The sequence below is a fragment of the Meriones unguiculatus genome, chromosome 11 (assembly GCF_030254825.1).
Source record: "Meriones unguiculatus strain TT.TT164.6M chromosome 11, Bangor_MerUng_6.1, whole genome shotgun sequence".
In the NCBI taxonomy this organism is placed as follows: domain Eukaryota; kingdom Metazoa; phylum Chordata; class Mammalia; order Rodentia; family Muridae; genus Meriones; species Meriones unguiculatus.
In genome coordinates, this window is record NC_083359.1 from 81,115,636 (window position 1) to 81,134,287 (window position 18,652).

The following is an 18,652-nucleotide window of genomic DNA, read 5'->3' on the forward strand; positions in this document are numbered from 1 at the left end:
CTCTGCAATGAGAAACGATGAAATCCAAAAGGCTTTGCCAAGAGCCAGGGCTCCACATGCGGTCCTGAGCATGAAGTCTAAGACTAGAATCCAGGATACAGATAAAGACCCAGCAGAGCCATATGGAGCCCTGGGGGAAACGGCGGTGATGTGATCCCAATTCTGCCATTGTAGCCAATGTGTGAGTCAGAGGAGTTGGCTGAGACCCTGCCTGCATACTGCCAGTTTTTGCTGGTGCATGAGGCATTGTTCACAAAGTGGAGGGGATGCTCACTTCCAGCCAGGGGTAGGGCAGCTTCCCAAGCTACCTTTCTCTGGGCTGTCTAGAGCACTTTTTGCAGCTCTCCCCCTTATACTGCCTTGAAATCGTCACCTCAGCGGATGGCAGTCTGACAGGAACCTACCTGATAGTTTGTTTGCTTTTGTTCTAAAAGAGCCCATAAAATGAAAGAGTGAGGGCAGCCTATAAGATTTATTCAGACTCCACCATTACCATCTTATGAATCATTTATCTGCCTTCCCTTTCCCTATGGCACGCTGAGCCACCATCCATCTGTGCTTCACGACCCATTGTCCCGATGTATACTAAGCCACGGACCCACTGATGAGAGAGCTGTTGAACTTCTAATGATGGACTTTGTTCTTTCTCAGTGGGGCGGCTGGACAGCTCCGTGGTGCCCAACACTGTGACGGAGTTCACCATCACCAGGCTGTATCCAGCTACCGAATATGAAATAAGCCTCAACAGCGTGCGGGGCAGGGAGGAGAGTGAGCGCATCTGCACCCTGGTGCACACAGGTAAACATGGGTAGCAGGTTGGGTAGCAGGTTGGGTAGCAGGTCAGGACACGAGCAGCAGGCTTGAAGCAAAGAACACAGGAAGCGGGTTGAAATCATTCCAGCACATACAGCGCATACTGGCTCCAGGGCCTGAGACATCATTCCTTGGCTCCTCTCACTCACTATGTCCTGAAGGATGAGTTATGGTTTCTCTCCCCACAGACTGTTCTGTCTAATAATAGGAGTTTAGTTAGTCACACTGGAGGAGTCTCGCTGATTCAGGTTAGGAATTTTCATGGAATATCCGCTATGAAGAGTGCCCTTTCAAAGAAGCATGATGGAGAGAGGGTCCACAGCAAGCATTTGAAACATAGGATGTCTTTAAGACTTGGGGGGGATAGGGGGACCTCAGAAGAGTTGTTATTCCAGTTATAAGAAACTGGGGAGTGGGATTATTCATCATCTATGTCTACCCCATAGCACTGTTGCCTTTGCCCCAGGGAAAAGGTTCTAAGTCCTTCACCTATATGAAGGTAGTGGAGGTGAGGTTGACATCCCCAGCTGCTGGCAGGAATGCTATATGTAGTCCTTGTTCTCCTATAGGCTGTCTAAGTGGAGCCAAATGTCCTCTGTGTCCTCAAGGCCCATCACAGAAGGAGCTCCAGAGGGAGGAAGGGAGGGAGGGAAGAAAGACGAGCTTGAAATATAGAAAGTGGAAAAGAGAAATACTCCTTCCATGCCTTCTTCAGAAAACTAGCTCTTTGGATAAGGCCAAGGGCAACACTTGCTTTCAGCAGCTCCACTAGCCTTCCCTCTCTGGTCGCAAGCAAGCATGTCATGTAGAATTAGGAAAGGTTTGGTGTAGATGTCACTGGAAGGCACAGCCACCAGTTTCTATCCTCATCATCAATAACAGACCTTCTAAATTAAACCATAGTTTCCTCCACACATAGGAAAACATTCAGCCTGCCTCATTAAGAGAACACCTGGATTTCCCAAAGCTGCTTAATTTCCCTGGAGATGGTGTTTCCTGAAGGAGGGAAATGTGCCTAAGAATTCCTCACTGCTTTGTAGATACTTTTACAGGCACCAGAACAGCATCTCTTTACACAGTGGCAAAAACATTTTTCCCAAACATACAGAAGCACCTTTCTCAGGACAGCACAGGGTATTTCTAACCTCTCCTAGTCTCCCTCTTTCCAGGTCCGTGATTGTGGATGCACTAGCTATGTTTTGTCAGTCAGGCCCTAATCCTCTAATTATCTGTGATTGTTAAAGCATCTGGTTAATCAATGTAGTGTCCATTGAGCTAAGAAAGCCCTTTCCTGCCCTCCTGAAAATTCTGCCATATTTTCTCATTGAAAAATCATAAAATGGAGTTTGAAAACATCTTGTTCCCAAGATAAGAGTGCTGTGTCTCAGTCCATAAGCTAACTCCTGAGGTTCTTGGCCACAGGCGGCAGACAACTCAAAGGCAGAAACCCAGTAACACACCAAGCCCTTCTGCTCTCTTTTGAGTTAGCCAGAATGGTTCTGATAACTTTCAGCAACTGGGTTGTGCCCAGAAGTATCTTTGTTTGTTTTAAAATTCTCACAATGGTCTTAAAACTTGTAGAAATAAAGAACTCTTTCAAGAGATCATATACATCTCAGAAATTACCCAACTATAGTAAGAGCTGAATTTGAAGATGTTTTTGAAAGCACAGATTATAGATAAAATTCAAAACATTACATTGTAAAGGGTTTTATTATTGTTGTTGTTACTTTGGGATGAGGAACATAAGCAAAAAGAGGAGAGAGAGAAAACAAAAACACCAAATGCAGCTCATTTAATTAAAGAACAGGGTTAGACCAACAGTGGATCTTGGTTCCCAAACATAAATTGTGTGACTCAGGTTGAGCTAACACTAAAACTGTTGTAATAACATCCGTTCATAAATAACTTCCAACTTTATAAAAGGGAAGCATGTAAGTCCAAGGGTTCCAAGCATGGGTGAGTAGAGTCATAATCCATTCACAAGCCAACTTTCGTCCCCTGACAGGCAATCTTAGCTTCCCTAAGCTTGTACAAATCCCCTTGTCTCTCTATGCAACAAAAAAGGTGCGCTGAGCACAGTCCAGAGTGAAGCTTGTGAGTGGTGAAATGAGAACTCAGGAAATGGATCTGATTCTGTGACCAAGTCATCGGTGCTGGTGCCCCTGAACTTCCACCACATTCCCTTAAGTTCACAGACAGAGATTTTTCCGCAGAGCTCACCCTTGCATGTGTGAAAGAACAGTAGGCCAGAGAGCTAAAGAATCATAAGATTTTCTATAGGTTCTTCATACGGTTTAGATTGAAATATCTAAAATACAACCATATTTTGAATTTTCCATTTCCCATTGAACAGGTCAAAGATCTCTGCACAAAATAAGTTAATGAATTAATTTAAAAGAAGTGCTTAAGACAATTGGAGGAAAGCAGATATTTGAAAGCTAGAATAAAGAAAGGGATTGGTGGAGCCTGACAGACAGAAAAAAAAAATTGTCTCCATTCCATAGTTTTATCCAGCACAGTGACTGATGTGCTCCACATGGGAAAATTCTGATGGTTTGTGGTATTTATATTCTGTAGTTCATCTTTCTTTAACCTGGTATTTTCCTGTTCTTTTCTAGCCATGGATAGCCCTGTGGACCTGATTGCCACCAACATCACCCCCACAGAAGCCCTGCTTCAGTGGAAAGCACCCATGGGTGAAGTGGAGAACTATGTCATTGTCCTCACACACTTTGCAAGTGAGTATCTGCAGGTCAGGGTGGTGGGAACTGGAGCTGCAAGTCAGGATGGAATTGAAGAAGTGATTCATATGGAAAATCAAACAAAAAATTACCGTAGGTTGGGGAATTACCCTATGTAGGCCTTAAGCCCTATAAATACCTATAGATATGCCCCAACTCCTGTAAACAACTGATGATGAAACTCACAAAAGCTCAGTCTGAAACATTCAAGGAAAGTGAGCAACTAAGAACAAATAAAAAAATTAGAAGTAATACTAAAGACAAAACTCAGAATTGAGTTAAGATTTTCACCAAAGGACTACAGGTAAGAAAGAAGAATTTTGTAGATGTTTACAGAGCAAGAAAAATACTAAAGTTATAGGATTAAACTTGGAGCAGATAGCAGGTGACCATAAATCCAGAACTGCTGAGCAATGTTTCTGTTTTACTGGTCACATCCAGCCCAAAAAATTTGAATCAACACAAAGATTTGAATATCAATGCTGTTTTCATGATGCTCATTCACCTTACACATACATGCTCAAAGCAAAACAGAAGATTATTCCAAATATCTAGGCTTAGGGAAATTATGTGTCCAAACATGTGAACACAGAATTTTTGTGGGTTATATTCAGGAATCTAGGGAACAAAGATACCAGAGAACACAAGGTAGGCAGATGTCTTAACTTTCAGAGATGGAAGAGAAAGCCAATTCCACAAGCGGCAAAGAATAATTTATTGTCAAAGTTTGGGAAAATGGAAAGTAACACAGGCTATCAAATAAAATGGAAAACGCATTAGTCATTGCTGTGGGCTAGCAGGCTCACAAAGCCTCCTTGTTGATTTTGGTTTGGTTTGGTTTGGACTTGCAACTCTATTAGCACATTGGGTTTCAGATAGGCATTAGAAAACTGACTATCATCAAATCTTTAGTTAAGATTGAATAGTGCTTCAATAAACCACAAGTTTGGATTGATAGGTATAGAGCTGACTGCCTAATCCTCCTCAAATAAGGATGCTATGGATACATCCCAGCCTTCTGTGTTCTTGCACAGCCCATCCAACTGCTACTGCCTCTCTGTGTGTATCATGACTCAGCACTTCTTAAACCAGAATGTCTTTTGGGCTTTTTAAGCCCTGAGAGCTCCTATACATTTCCCATGTGCCATTTTCTCCACCAGGAAATTCTCTCCCCAAGAGTCAAGCTAGAAAATCTTTCTTTTGGGTGTTAGTTTTGACAGAGTATCCCTGGTTCCCCTAAGGCAGTCAGGCACACCTGCTCACAGTGACAAGTCACACAATCTGTCCTCTCCATTCACATCTGTTCTTTCAGCAAATGCTCTTGATAACCTCCCATGGGCCATGTACTCACTAAGCCTAGAAAGACTCAGAAGCAAAGTGTGAGCTCTTATCTTTATGGAGCTCACTTCTAGTGATGATGCAGAGAAGGAAATACAGCTTGACATGAGCTGTGGCATGAAATATGCAAGACAGAGTATTGTGAGTATACCCAAAGGGCCATCATGATTTAGAACTGGAGTAATGAGGGGAAGAAAAGAGCAAGATCTCAGAAAAAGTAAAAACGACAGAAGAAAGTTCTAAGGAAAAGTGTAGCCATTCTGTATTTGGAGAGAAATGAGTATTTAAGAACCTATCATGGTTAGTTAAGAAGAGCAGTGATGGATGGCAGGAAAGGTAGGTAGGATAGCAAAAACATGGTCATCATGTACATTCTTCCAAAGAGTTTTCGATTGTTTGAATAGCCTTATATGCCTTGTTACATTTGCATTAGATCACAACAAACTTGAAATGTCAGGTCTGACCTAGTTTCGAGATGTGCCTAATAAACTTTGTTAAATACTGTATGGCTTAGAAATATTCTAATTGTCTAACAGAGGGCTTGGCTCTGATCTAATGAACAGTTTTATTAACAGCTTGAATAAGTCCCCAAAAGGCATGCTTACAAAATTTGTATATAAAATAAAACTGATTGATTGAATCCACATTTAAAAAAATATTTTAATAATTTGAAACTGTGGTCCAAAATTCAACCGAGGCAAAAGATGATAGAAATAAAGGCAATAACTCTGCCTGTGGATCAAAATAACCAACCAAAGGGGTGGTGATAAAGTCACTGATTATTAATAAATTCATCATGAAATGGCAATGATACTGTCCTAAAACCTGGAGTAATACAAATGACAGACACTGAAATGGACTGACCCTGTTTATAGCATTGATCAACAATACCACTTCCTGTTCTCACTTCTTTCCCAAGCTTTGCATTTCAGCAGAGACTCTGATAAACTTTTTGGTCCTGAGAGGGGCAGTCAGGACTATGGAAACTTTAGAACTGTCATATAAACATAATGAAAAGTAGGGGCTGAATTTTCTCAGTCTAAAGGAGGGAGCACTTGATGGAGAAAAGTGGGCAGAGGAAAACAGCCAGGTAAACAAGGACTATTCTTACTCCTTGATTGCAGAGGCCCAAGCAGAGACACTACTCAACATTCATATACAGAATACTTTTTCTGAAGAGTAAATAAATAAATAAACAAATGAACAAATAAATAATAAATGAGGATCCTTGTGTAGAGTAATAAGCTCCACCATCTGTAGCTTTCCCAGAATTCTCGCGTCCTGAATCTATGTGGAATGCCTTTAGATGTGGTAGCTCTTTCCTTAGCTCTGTGCATCTGATTTCAGTTGCTGGAGAGACCATCCTGGTTGATGGGGTCAGTGAAGAATTCCAGCTTGTTGACCTGCTTCCTAGCACTCACTATACTGTCACCATGTATGCTACCAGTGGGCCTCTCATGAGTGGCACCATCGCCACCAACTTCTCCACACGTGAGTACAGGCTCCTGCATGGCTGGCGTCCCTGAAGGACCCTGTGGGAACTTAACACGATGCTTCCTTGTAATGGAGTAGATAGTGAGCTGTAGGTTTTGGCTGGATGTTGCCCCTGTATAGGTCTGCTAATGAGCACTTCTGTTTCAATACCCTGGATCTATGTGACAGTAGCAGAGCCAGGCAAGGAAGTCTGGAACTAAAACTATACCTGGCACAAGAAATGCTAAGCAACATTAGAAAGCTGGGTGTGGTAGTGGGTTGCTGCTGGGTGACAGCATGACCAGGAGAACACTAGAACAGACACAGGACTCCTTCAGATTCAAGCATGGAGTGGTCACATGGATTCAGGGTCCTAAGCATAAAGAGTTGCGTTGGGAGATGCCATGCCCAAGCACGCTTTGGGAGGGGGAAGCTTCAGAGAAGGATAATAGCACCTTTTATGCTCTCATCCTAGAGAGAACTAGGGTCAGCATACGAGCAGCTCTGTGAACAAGATTGCCATGCCTGAAATCAAATAAGAAAGAGCTAGAGAGATAGGGCCCCCCAAACCCCAGCATTTTCTCCTTCTTTGCAGTCCTGGACCCTCCTTCCAACCTGACAGCCAGTGAAGTCACCAGGCAAAGCGCACTGATCTCCTGGCAGCCTCCCAGAGCAGCGATTGAAAACTATGTCTTGACATACAAGACCACGGATGGAAGCCGCAAGGTTAGCATTAGCTGGAAAGGGGGAGAACCATTTCTCCCATGTGAGAGATCATGTGGAAACTGACCGGTGGAATGACCCATGGAAATTGCAGGGATGGAGAAGGAAGCCATTCACAGGCAACCAGTCAACTAGACACACAGCCTGCTCTTAGGGAGAGAGAGACCAGGTTTACAAGCCAGTAAATATCCAAGTGTGGCTTTGCTATTGTTCTCTACCCACACAGAGGCAAAGCATAAACTGTCCCTCACTGTCAGCGTCCTTCCTGAAGAATCTACCTTGCAGGATCACTAGGCGTGGTGATGTTTCTGGCATTTATGGCGCAAAACATGACGGGTTCCTAATCCTGTGCTATCAGAATGATTTCTCGCTCACGGGGCCAAGCAAACATGAGCCAGATAATAAACCTGAGAGACTTTTATGCCTCAATAAGCATTATAAAAGCAGCATCTATGTAGCCTATAGTACAAAGATGATAAATTGTGGTTTTATGTGATCAGTATAAACAATCCTCCAGAGCGCTAGTGAGCGAATCTTCCCTTGCTGTGGGATCCTTTTTAAAAGTGAAAAGTCATGTGCAGAAGTCAATTCTAGAGAACAAGTGGAAGTAAAGCGGGTCTGTTTGATAATGGTATGGAGGCCTAGGATTCTGCTTCCTCAGCTTCTTCCTCCCTACAAGCCCAGCACAGTTGGAAGCGACTGGTTCAATAATCCTGGTACCTAAATTTATCCCGTGTGCACTTGTGAGATAGGAGCTGGTCCACACCTCACATGGGAGCTGCCCTCCCCGCCTCTTGGCAGTTTCCTCCCTACTGTGGGATGGAGAGGACAGCATTGCTGACCCAGCTTCCCTACTGTCCCATATTGCAAGTTGGCTGCTCCCTCCAGCCTCCTTTATTCTGGCTCTCTGCAGGAGCTGATTGTGGATGCTGAGGACACCTGGATCCGACTGGAGGGCCTGTCAGAGAACACAGACTACACAGTGCTCCTGCAGGCAGCTCAGGATGCCACACGGAGCAGCCTCACCTCCACTGTCTTCACCACAGGTGAGGGACTTGGAGTCACTTTGATGCCTTCCTCTCCCTACATGACATCAGTCTCCTCAGCACCTCTGCTGAGCCCTTGCATGGAGGGAGCCTACAGAAACATTCAATGTTCTCTCTTTTCCTTCCCCTTTCCCAAGGCCTTAACAGGAAACCCCCATCACTGAGGTTATCGTGGAAGCAATCAACCCAAATCTGTGGTCCATGTGGACCAACTAACACCAATTAGAGATGTCAGGCTGATTCTTGCTCCAAATTCCTGCCTGTTTTTCTTTCTTTCTTTTTTCTTTTCTTTCCTTTTCTTTTTTTTGTGTACACTGATTTAATGATTTTTAAATTCATATTCTTTTTTATTAACATTTTTTATTTTTTATTTATTTTTTATTTATTACAGTGTATTCATTTTCTATCCCAGCTGTAGCCCCCTCCTTCAGCCCTCCCTCCCTCTTCTCCTCCCATGCCCCTTCCCTAGTCCACTGATAGGGAAGGTCCTCCTCTCCTTCCATTTGATCCTAGCCTATCAGGTCTCATCAGGACTGTCTGCATTTATTTATTTAATGCAATCTATTCACTTTGTATCCCAGCTGTAGCCCCTCTCTCACCCCCTCCCAATCCCACCCTCCATCCCTCATCTCCTCCCATGTGCCTCCCCCAGTCCACTGATAGGGGAGGTCCTCCTCCCCTTCCCTCTGACCCTGGCCTATCAGGTCTCATCATGACTGGCTGCATTATCTTCCTCTGTGGCCTGGTAAGGCTGCCCCCACAAGGGGGAGGTGATCAAAGAACCATCCACTGAGTTCATATCAGAGACAACCCCTGTTCCCCTTACTAGGGAACCTACTTGGGTAAGATGCTCAATCCTCATTCAGAAAGGAAAAAGGGATAGACATGGGAAGAAGGTGAAAACAGGGAACAGGACAGGAGCATACCACAGAGGGCCTCTGAAAGACTCTACCCAGCAAGGTATTAAAGCAGATGCTGAGGCTCATAGCCAAACTTTGGGCAGAGTGCAGGGAATCTTACGAAAAAAAGGGGGAGATAGAAAGACCTGGAGGGGACAGGAGTTCCAGAAGGAGAGCAACAGAACCAAAAAAAATCTGGGTCTAGGGGTCTTTTCTGAAACTGACACTCCAACCAAGTACCATTCATGGAGATAACCTAGAACCCCTGTACAGATGTAGCCCATAGCAGCTCAGTCTTCTGCATGTTTTTTCTAGAAAAAGCATTCTTTCTTCTCTCTCTCCTTCCCCTGACCCTGTCCTCAGCAACATTTCTAGTAAAAATAGCAGAAGAAACCATCAGTACTGAACCCTCATAAACCTTCACAAAGTATTTTCGTATATCTAGCATCTCAGTCAATCTTCAAAACTACTGATAATACCATTTTAAAGGGCAGGAATAGAAGCTAGCACATAGCTCAGCTACATGGATGAGGTCCCAGGTTCAATCCCCAGCACCACACACAAAAAAGAAACAAAGAAAGAGAAAAAAAGAAATGTAAGTGAACTTGGCTTAATAGGATACTTTTTAAAAAGAGAAGGCTTTTGGAAATCAAAAACTTACATGGCTTTTTGGCAAGCATTGTCCTAAATTCATTTTATGCATTATTTAACAATGTTTTTAATTAATCATTTTTATTTATTACAATTTATTCATTTTGTATCCCAGCAGTAGCCTCCACTCATCCCCTCCCAATACCACCCTCCATCCCTCATCTCCTCCCATGTGCCCCCAGTCCACTGATAGGGGAGGTCCTCCTCCCCTTCCATCTGACCATAGCCTATCAGGTCTCATCAGGACTGTCTTTCATAGTCTTCCTCTGTGGCCTGGTAAGATTGCCCCCCGCAGGGATAGGTGATCAAAGAGCCAGCCACTGAGTTCATGTCAGAGATAGTCCCCCTTACTAGGAAGTCCCATTTGGAGACTGAGCTGCTATATCTGTGCAGGGGTTCTAGGTTATCTCCATGAATGGTCATTGGTTGGAGTATCAGTCTCAGAAAAGACTCTTGGACCCAGATTTTTTTGTTCTGTTGTTCTCCTTGTGAAGCTCCAGACCCCTCTAGGTCTTTCTATCTCCCCCTTTTTTCATAATATTCCCTGCACTCTGCCCAAAGTTTGGCTATGAGCCTCAGCATCTGCTTTAATACCCTGCTGGGTCAAGTCTTTCAGAGGCCCTCTGTAGTAGGCTCCTGTCATGTTCTCTGTTTTCACCTTCTTCCCATGTCTATCCCTTTTGCCTTTCTGAATGAAGATTGAGCATCTTATCCAGGTCCTCCTTCTTGCTTAGCTTCTTTAGGTGTACAAAATTTAGTATGATTATCCTATATTATATGTCTAATATTTACCCTGACAACAGCCTCTGTCCTATAGACTACTACCTCTATTATTATTTTTTTAAAACAGTCAAGGGAAGTAGGATACTATAGAGATGAGATAACTCACCCAAGATCTTATACCTTTTAAGTTAGAAAGCTGAGATTTGACCCCAGATAGTCTAGCCCTGATTCTAAACTGCTAATAGTCCTTTCTGTACCTCCACGTACCTTCTATAGTTTGTGATGTGTAATTTTCTATCCAGCACAAACTTTCACATTTTGGGAATGAGGGTATGTCTATCAACAGGACTAATATGGGCATATCCCTCATCCCTAAACACAGATTTCCCACATCATCAAAAGATTGTGTGGGTCTTCCTCCATGTCCCAGAGCCTGCCCTTCTGTCACAAAAGAAACAATAGAAAGACCCACCGCCATATGCTTCTCTCAATATACTCATTCTAGATGACAAAACAGAGTTGATCAAATTCTTCAAAGTCACTGTTCATAAAATAATGAATGTGTTCCTTTTCTTTGTTTTTTTAAAATACTTTTCAATACTTTAAAAAGTGTCTTCCCTGAGTTCATTAGTCAAAAACAAATATTTAATGGGAAAGTAAAATAAACTGACTGTGATCACACAACTAAGACATGAATCCTTAGCAAGACATATCCTTAGCAAGTGTAACTTAGAGAACACCTGTCTCTTCTGAGGCTGACGTTTGTTTTGCTATTTCAAAGATCACTTATTAAGCACTAAGGTATTATCTCTTGTTCAAACTCAGCCCTGCACATGTATAAACTAATTAAGGAGTCCTTTAATGAAGCCACAACTTAAAGACCTGTTGGGAAAAGTTTTCTGCTGAATTAAGAAAATAAAATACAAGGAAATCATGAAATTTGCAGGTAAATGGTGGGAACTGGAAAAGATCATCCTGAGTGAGGTATCCCAGAAGCAGAAAGACACACAGGGTATATACTCACTCATAAGAGGATATTAGACATATAATATTGGATAAACCTACTAAAATCTGTACACCTAAAGAAACTAATCAAGGAGGACTCTGGCTAAAATGTTCAATTCCCATCCAGAAAGGCAAAGAGGATGGACATTAGAAGAAGGAGAAAACAGGAAACAGGACAGGAGCCTGCCACAGAGGGCCTCTGAAAGGCTCTGCCCTGCAGATTATCAAAGCAGATGCTGAGACTTATGGGCAACCTTTGGGCAGAGTGCAAGGAATCTTACAAAAGGAGTGGGAAATAGTAGGACTTGGAGAGGATGGGAACTCCACAGGGAGAGTGGCAGAACCAAAAAATCTGGGCACAGGGGTCTTTGCTGAGACTGATACTCCAACCAAGGACCATTCATGGAGATGACCTGGAACCCCTGCACAGATATAGCCCATGGCAGTTCAGTGTCCAAGTGGGTTCCATAGTGATGGGAACGGGGACTGTCTCTGACATGAACTAATTGGCCTGCTCTTTAGTCACCTCCCCCTGAGGGGGGAGCAGCCTTACCAGGCCACTGAAGAAGACAGTGCAGCCACTCCTGATGAGACCTGACAGACTGGGATCAGAGGGAGGAAGAGGAAGACCTCCCTTATTAGTGGACTTGGGGAGGGGCATGCATGGAGAAAGGGGAGGGAAGATGGGGTAGAGAGGGGAGGAGGGAGGATGGAGTAGGGAGGGGAGAAGGGAGGGAGCTGCAGGGGGGGATACAAAATGAATAAAGTGTAATTAATAAAAATTAAAATTAAAAAAAGAGAATTTTTACCATAAAAGGAAAACAGCTAACAGATGCACAGAGCTCTTGCTTTGCTTGTTTACTGGGTTAAAGGAATCGTCTTGTCACCAAAATGCTTAGTGTTGTATGAGCATTTCATTCCCATCCTGCTGATGTCACAGCTGGCAGTAGCGAGCACTGTGTCAAAGGTCTGAAGTTTCTGTGGCATCTACAGCTGAATCTCCTTTCAGGGTCTCTCTGGACAGAGAAGTACAACGGTTTCTGTGACTGTCGATGCCTTCTGTTAGATACAGTAGTTTGGACACGGGGCTCCAGATCTAGCCAGAGCCTTAGGAGGTTAAATCAGATAATAACAACTTACATGGAAGTCTGAAGAGGAGGCTGGCTAGTGGCTTGGTTTGATGGCCAGTGCAGTGTTGGTATCAATTTAGGTTGGTTTGCTGTTCTTGCATGACTCCAGTTGACACTGGGCTGCTTAAACATAGCCAGTGTCAACTCAGAAAGAAAATTAAAAGAAAGGAAGGAAAGAAGGAAGGAAGGAAGGAAGGAAGGAAGGAAGGAAGGAAGGAAGGAAGGAAGGAAGGAAGGAAAACTGAGGAGCCTAACATCTTTGCACTTGCAATGAATAAAGCTACCAACTGAGCTACTCACTCATTCCAGGCAGAGTTTAGGATACCAGCAAGTGACTCAGCACTATTTCCTGGTATGTAGCAAAGGAGTATCCATGTCTGAGAGTTATTGTTATTTTAATGGAAAGCTGAAATTTAGGTCACTGATGCTTCCCAAAACCTGCTGGTTTTGTTTTGGAGATTTATCAGAAACCACTGAGACAACTAGGTGCTGTGTGAAAATTTCTTGGGCAAGAAATAATGCATATCAAAATCCCATCTACAAAGGCTGGTATATACAGGCATGAACAGAAGAGTTAAATATCAGCTTCAGAGTGAAGGGATGCTACAAAGAGGTCCATCTTGCAGAGTATAAAAGCCAAAGTCCCTCTCTAATTTCAAGTTCTGTCTGCCACTGCAGTACAAATTTTCCTGGGTACATTACGCTGGGCTACATGTCATTGTCCGGTTGATAATTGCTTACTTCCTGCCCCAGTCCCTGCACCTATCTTTTCTACCTCTGCCAAGAGGAAATTTTATTAAAGAAGAGAATGCATGGCCATTTGCTTCCTAAAGGTGGGGTTGGAAAAGGGAAAGTAGCCAAAGTGAATAAACTATGTGCACCTGATCTAAGACTGAAAGGCTGCCTGTCTGGACTCTGAAGGCATGAATTAATCCTGCTGAGGAAGTCTGGGGAACTGAGAGTTACATGACGACAGTACACCAAGGCTGAAGGAGTTAGAGGCTGATTTCCTTTTTGCCGCCATCATCCTTCTCACCATAATTGACAATATCTGCATTTTCCACTTACCAGCATCTTATTCTAAAGATGCGATGAACGTATGAGAATATTCTGTGCCTTTTCTGATGGGCAACAGAGTTTAAAATTTGGCTTCAAAGTGGCCTACGTGACTGACAAACACTCACTCTGTCACGGGATGACCAAGACAAAGGACTCACCCAAGCAGATGCTTTTCTAATTGTCTGGTAAAGAGTTGAGATGCCAATAGTAATTAGTAATAGTGATAATGATAATATTTTAATTTTTCTATTTATTGAATGTAAATTTTTTCACATAATATACTGTTTTTCTTTCCTCTGCTCCTCCCAGTTCCTCCCCATCATCATTATCATAGAAAAGAGCTAGCCTCAAAAACTCCTTTGATCAAGATGCCTTTTCTTATGTTCATACCACACAACATGAGCCCATTCCAATCTTTCCATCATGTTAATAGCTTCCTGTCCTCTTGTCTCTGGTGTTTGCACAAGACTCCTGGGGGAATTATATACAAGTAGTATGGGAAAGAAAAAAATATGGATACATTATTTATAATTTGCTGTCTCCTGAAATTTCATCCAAGGTCTACTTGTCTTTTAGAGACATGAATTTAAATGAGGAAACAAATATTCCCCGCAGAGCCACAGGGACTCGGTGAAATGATCTTCGGAGAGGCGGGTTTCATTGTCTCTTTTAATACTATAAAAGGCAAACAAGACTCACCCTAAAGCTCATCTGCAGAGACAGGGAATGCTACAAAAGGGTTGTCTTGACCTTGAGGTTAAGCGAAGAGGTAGCTAGAGATGAGTAATGAGAAGAGGTTGCTGTTCTGTTTATTTTGCTTTTGTATTTTCATTCTTTTTATTGCCTTTGTCCCCTGCTATCTCCCTTCCGGGTCAGGCTGTTCTGTGACGCTCTCTAGAAAAACACTAGCGTTTCCTCTGACACAAAACTTAGCTTTTTAGGTTGTAAAAATGAATGAAAATTGGCAAATTCTGGACTCCAAAGCAATGAAGAGTGGATTGTGCAAAAACCCATGGTTATCAGGATTTCTGTTGGGAAATCTGGTGACCCGCACTACCCTTCATCTATGCAGGAACTGGGGGGACCGGGATTTCCTACTGCTCTACCACTTAGAAACAGTTTGATATTTTGTTTCCCAGAGAAACAAAAGAACAAACAAAGCCTGGTGGGCAGGAGAGAGAGAGAAAGAGAGAGACAGACAGACAAATAGAAACACACACAGAAAGAGGTCTACCTTAGCCTGCTTTCGAGGCCCGGCTATGGAGAAGGACTTAGGGCACTAATCATGTTAGATACCATCCCAAGCATGTACAGAGGAATAGCTAAATGTCAGATCAGAGGTTTGGATTCACCCGACTGCCCACTTCATTGTGTGTTATCAGTATCAACCTCCAACAAGGTCCCTCGCTGCATTCACTCTTTTACTTCCTTTTGCCCCAGGTCTTTTTCTGGCTTTCATATACAACCATTCCAACAAGTCAAATGGACAGGCTCTTGTTCCTGCCTTTGGAAAACATGTTCTTACAGAAGTGTTTTGATTATGAATGATTTAAACATGTATAAGGTGTTTTGGATTATATAACTCATTACAATTCTTTTATGTTTGGGCACCTGTCTTTTACTTCTAGTTGTAAAACATTACTTGATGTGTGCCCATCACGACTGTCTCCACTCCCTCCAAGACAGGCATCAGATCATCTCCAACTTTTGAACAATCCCAAATGTCGCTGCATTATGTATCATTCTGTGGACCAGTGAGCTGTGCAAAGGTGGTACACCCAGAAGAGGAATTTATAGGTCCAGGGTGTGGGTTTATATAGTTTAAATACTTACTGGACACATAGCAATGCCCCGTTTGCTGGGAGCATATGTCATTCCTAATGACTTGACACGGTGCAGCCTGGTCCAGCCTTGTAATTTTTGATAGTCTGATAAGTATAACTGATGTCTCATTATTTTTTATGAATCTTATAAGTAACAGTAACTTTGAATTTAAACATCTCTCCCCCTGTTTGTTAGACTGTTGAGTTTTCTTTTGTTGTAAATTACCTGTTCCTGTCATTTGCTCATTTTCCTGTCAGGGTTCCTGATAGCATTATCCAGCATTACTTGAGCCTCTAACATCTTTACTAAGGAAGGCTTTTCCCACCAAGAGACCCAAAGCTATTCTTCGATATTCTTCTGTTCACTCACTTTGTGATTTATTATCCTACTTTGTCTATTTCCTACGTGGCACGCAGCTGGGATACCGTTTCATTTTTCTTTATATAGTGAACCAGTGTCACCAGCATGGCGCACTAAATAAGCCATCTGTTCACTGATTTGTGATGCTTTCCTGTATATTAAGTTCATACATGCACATAATCTGTCTCTAAACTCTGAATTGTCTATTTTATTTCATGCTCTAGTCATCTGCTTTTTTTCCCTCAAAGCCTACATTGTGTATTTATATCTAGAGTTGATTATAATACATTTACACATGGTAAAACTAGTTTCATTGGCTCCCATTTTCAAGGTTCACTTAGCTCTTTGATGGCATTTAATTTTCCATAGGTGTCATGTCATCGAAATTATCCCATTTAGATATGAAGTCTCCAAATGAAATTTAGATTAGAATTGCAATGAACTTATAAGTTAATTTGAGAAGAACTGACATCTTTATTATAGTAGGTTATCCCTTCTAAAATGCACAGACTATATCTTCAATTTGTTTAAATAATCTTTATGTTTCTCACAATGTTAAAATCCACTTCCCCCAGCATTCCTGTGGTCTTGGTTGATTTCTGAAAATTTTATTATTTTTATTGCTTTGTGACTTGAATCTAATTAAAAAATATTTTCTAGTTGATTGCTGCTGAAGCAGAAAAATACTATTGATTTTATATATTGATCCAGTATCTAGTAATGCTGCTGACTTTCTTACTAATTGTAGTTATGTATTGTTTCTATTAATATTTTAGGTAAATATGGAGCTGTGGAGATAGTAAAAGTAATGTGCTGCTTGCTGTGCACCTATGAGGACCTGAGTTCTGATCCCGAGCTCCCAAGCCATTGGTGGGGGTAGGGAATGGTAACCCAAGCCTCCATCCCATCACTAGGGAGACAGAGAAGGCGGCATCCCAGGGATATGCCCAGCCAGCCGGTTGAGCTAAACAGAAGAGTTACAGGCTTAGTGAAAGACCCTGTCACAAAAAGCAAGGTGAAGAGTAACAGAGTTAGGCGCCAGACACTGACCTCCATGTACCCAAGCATGAGCATGAATACACACGCTCAACTGTTTTGGATGTTTTGTATCATTTATGAATAACAGTTTCAATTCTGTACTCCACCTTAACTGGAACCTCCAAAGCTGTCAACGGTGGTGAGGTTCGCTAACCTTGACATGCTTACATGATCAATGAGAACACAGTTAAAACATCAGATGCGTAGTCCTCTCCAACAGCTCATTCACTGACCTCTTTAACACTGCAACTGTTTCCTAAAAGGAAGAAAATATTTAATTGGCTAGCCAATTAAATATTTTGAAGCACTCACTAAGTTACAGAATTTTCTTCTGTTTCAAGTTAGGAGTTTTTGCATTGAGTTTTATCAAATGGTAGTTTAGTAAGTTGTGGTTTTTATACTTCTGTTTATTGATGGTAAGGCTTGCAATGCTGCCTTTTTAAAAATATGTGTTTCCTATCAGTGAAAAATTTCACTTGAATATGAGTATTTAATACATTCGAATTTAGTTAACTCTCTTTAGATGTTTTACATCTATAATCATAAGGAAAACTGGGCCTATCCATTTTTCTTGTTTACATTTCCGTGGTTCTCCAACTTCATTAAAAACAAAACAAAGGAACAAACAAAACCCTGGCCAGTATTCAGTTTTATTACTGTTTTTGATTTAATTTTTTCTGAGACACAGGCTCTCCCTATGAGCCCTGGATGACCTCAGACTCACAGAAATCTACAGGACTGTGCCTCCCAAATGCTGGAACTAACGGCGCATGCCAGCACACCGGGCTTCTCTTGTCTTTTTATGTGTAGTATTGCCTGCAAGAAGTCTAGCATCAGTTAGATTTTGCTCTGTAGGTGTCTGCGTTTTCTATCTGGAATTTTTTAAAAATATTTTTTCCTTTGTGGGGGGCCATATGTGCTGGTGTGCATGTACATATATGCCCGTCGAGGCCAGGAGTCAACATCGCGTATCTTCTTTGATTACTCTTCCACCTCATTTTCTTGAGACCGGCTCGCTCACTGAAGACCTTGCCAATTTGGAAAAGCTGGTCAGTGAGCTTCCGGGACCTGCCTGGCTCCACCTCAGCAGTGCCGAGGTTACAGACATGTGAAGACGTGGGTGCTGGGTCCTGGTGCTCGCATGACAGGCGCTTTACCAACGGAGGCATCTCCCCAGCCCCACAGTCTTATTTCTTTTTGACAGTCTCACACTTCATTCTAAGAATTCATTTATCTCTTTTTCTCTCCAGTTTGACATTCAATGAGGCTTCTAAATCGGTAGCATTTTATCTGTACTTCTTACACATTTGTCTTTATTATTCATTTAAGCACTATTTCCTATTTATATTTTTTCAGGACTTCTATTAACTAGATGGTAGAATGGATGTGCCGTGCTCCAAATCTTCTCGATTTCTTCTTTATTCTCACCTCTTATCTTCTAAAAGATGGTCTCAGTCAGATACTCCAGTTCATTATTCATATTTTAACTGCATCTAAATCATTTATTTATCTTATCTATTGCACTGTTACTTTAAACCCTATTATCCAAGGTTAATATTTCTTCTGGGTTTTAATTTCTTATTTTTTTCTCATGGTGTTGATATTTTTCCTTACCTCTTTATATCAAGTTAGCATATCTAATTAAAATGCTTTCTAATAAACTGTACTAGATAATCAATGACATATTGATTGTGAACTTTATTTCAGAGTAGTTTTGTTCCTCAGAAGTTTTGCCTGCATGGATAGTCCATACTTTAAGCCCATTTCCCCTTAGGATTATCAGACTTGACTTTTGGCAATGTGTCCATGTGGTCAAAAAAGACCAA

General features: G+C 42.0%; 1 protein-coding gene across 4 annotated transcripts in view; it reads left to right on the forward strand.

Moving 5' to 3' along the window:
- The window catches only part of Tnr (tenascin R), a 400,956-nt gene that overhangs the window by 354,846 nt on the left and 27,458 nt on the right, over window positions 1-18,652 (forward strand). For all 4 annotated transcript variants that reach the window (XM_060364535.1, XM_060364537.1, XM_060364536.1 and 1 more), the window contains 5 exons: window positions 652-798; window positions 3,435-3,554; window positions 6,243-6,386; window positions 6,964-7,094; window positions 8,005-8,137. In XM_060364535.1, coding sequence (XP_060220518.1) covers window positions 652-798; window positions 3,435-3,554; window positions 6,243-6,386; window positions 6,964-7,094; window positions 8,005-8,137 — 675 coding nt within the window. The remainder of the gene's footprint in view (window positions 1-651; window positions 799-3,434; window positions 3,555-6,242; window positions 6,387-6,963; window positions 7,095-8,004; window positions 8,138-18,652) is intronic.